Here is a 1,442-nt window from a genome sequence, read left to right as displayed (position 1 = left end):
TTCGACACGCTGAAGCTCATCGCAAGCGAGTACAATGCCCACTCCCTGACCACCTACTTTGGTAGGGAGACTCCTCTCTTATTGTCTTCTGTTATCTGCATTTTACTGCTTCATGCTTGCTCTATTGGCCTCTTCCACCTGTTTTTCCTTCGTACTAAGTGCCTTATGTCTCATTCATCTACGCGTTTTGTAGGTTTGTATAACTGCTTTGGTCTTAACTTCTGCTATTTGGTTTACCTGAACGTAGGATCGGTGATGCATGCCTCCCACAATGGTCCAAGAGGAAACAGGCGAAGGGGCCGAATCTGCCCCACCCCCACCACCGGCAGAGGTCTCCGTTGCTCCCGCCTCCGTCGCCGCCGCCTCAGATCTTATTGCCATCCCTCCTCCAATTATGCATCTGATGAGGGGCTTCAGCGGGGGATCAATGCCAAAAGGCTCCGACAGGAAGGAGGGAATGCCCTTCTACTTGGGAGCCTTCTTGGCGGTGGCCCTTGAATGGCGTGCCCAAGCTAGAAATGCTGTTTTGCAGACTCAAACCCTCCAGGCCTTGGAAACAAGGGTAGCTGCCCTGGAGGAGGAAAAGAAAACTTTGGGATTCCAAAACGAGGCCTACCAAACCACTCTGAAGCTGGCGCAAGAGGCCAAGGAGGAGGCTGAAAAACAACTGGCAGAGGCGGTGGCGCTTCAGGCCGACTTCTACACTCGGGAAGTCACCCTCCAAGTTCAGGTAACGAGCCTCGAGGACATAGTCGAAGCTTACGAAGAAGTTCAAAAGGACTTGAAGGACCGATGCTGTGGGCAGGCTGATGAACTGGAGCGGATGGAGGGGGAGATGGCTACTCAGGCCAGGGCTTTGGGCCTTCTCCAGGTTGACTACGACAAACTGCAAATCGAGGTCAGCCGGCTCCGTGTGGAGAAGGAGGCTTTGGAGAAGCAGGTAGCTTCTGGGGACGCCACCATTGAGAAGTTAGAGAAGGACAAGAAGACCCTTATCAATGACATGGCGGGCACCTTCCAGGAGGGGTTCAAAGAGGCTCTGGCCCAGGCCGTCTGCGAGAACCCGGGAATCGACGTTTCCAACTGCGATTCCACTCATCACATCGTTGACGGGAAGGTCATGCCCTTGGAGCTGGATGATTGAACCGCCGCCCTCGACCACCACCTTATCCCTTTGTGCTTTGTCTTGTTTTTGACCCTCTTTGATAAACTTGTAATTCTTTGAACTATTTGCACTTTCGTCACAACTGTGGGTTTTGCATGACAATTTTTGTACCTTTGAGTTATCGAATTCCGCCTATATGATTTTACCCTCATTTTTTCGCCTTCATGTGCTTCGATTGTTTTTCCTGTACTCTACCCGTTTCTTTCGCTGCGTTGGGCGACCCTGTATGCCCGGCGCCTATGCTTCGTGAAGGCGTCAGTGGCTTTACCATTGCCGC

General features: G+C 52.2%; 1 protein-coding gene across 1 annotated transcript; it reads left to right on the top strand.

The window, feature by feature from the left end:
• Window positions 1–271: 271 nt before the first annotated feature.
• On the top strand, window positions 272–1,144 carry LOC137815706 (uncharacterized). Its single transcript, XM_068618820.1, has one exon. It carries the CDS (start codon window positions 272–274, stop codon window positions 1,142–1,144), a length of 873 nt encoding a protein of 290 aa, XP_068474921.1.
• The last annotated feature ends 298 nt before the right edge of the window (window positions 1,145–1,442 follow it).

The sequence above is a fragment of the Phaseolus vulgaris genome, chromosome 10, assembly GCF_000499845.2.
Source record: "Phaseolus vulgaris cultivar G19833 chromosome 10, P. vulgaris v2.0, whole genome shotgun sequence".
Lineage (NCBI taxonomy): Eukaryota > Viridiplantae > Streptophyta > Magnoliopsida > Fabales > Fabaceae > Phaseolus > Phaseolus vulgaris.
Note: the sequence above shows the minus strand (reverse complement) of the source record. Positions and strands in the feature narration are given on the sequence as shown.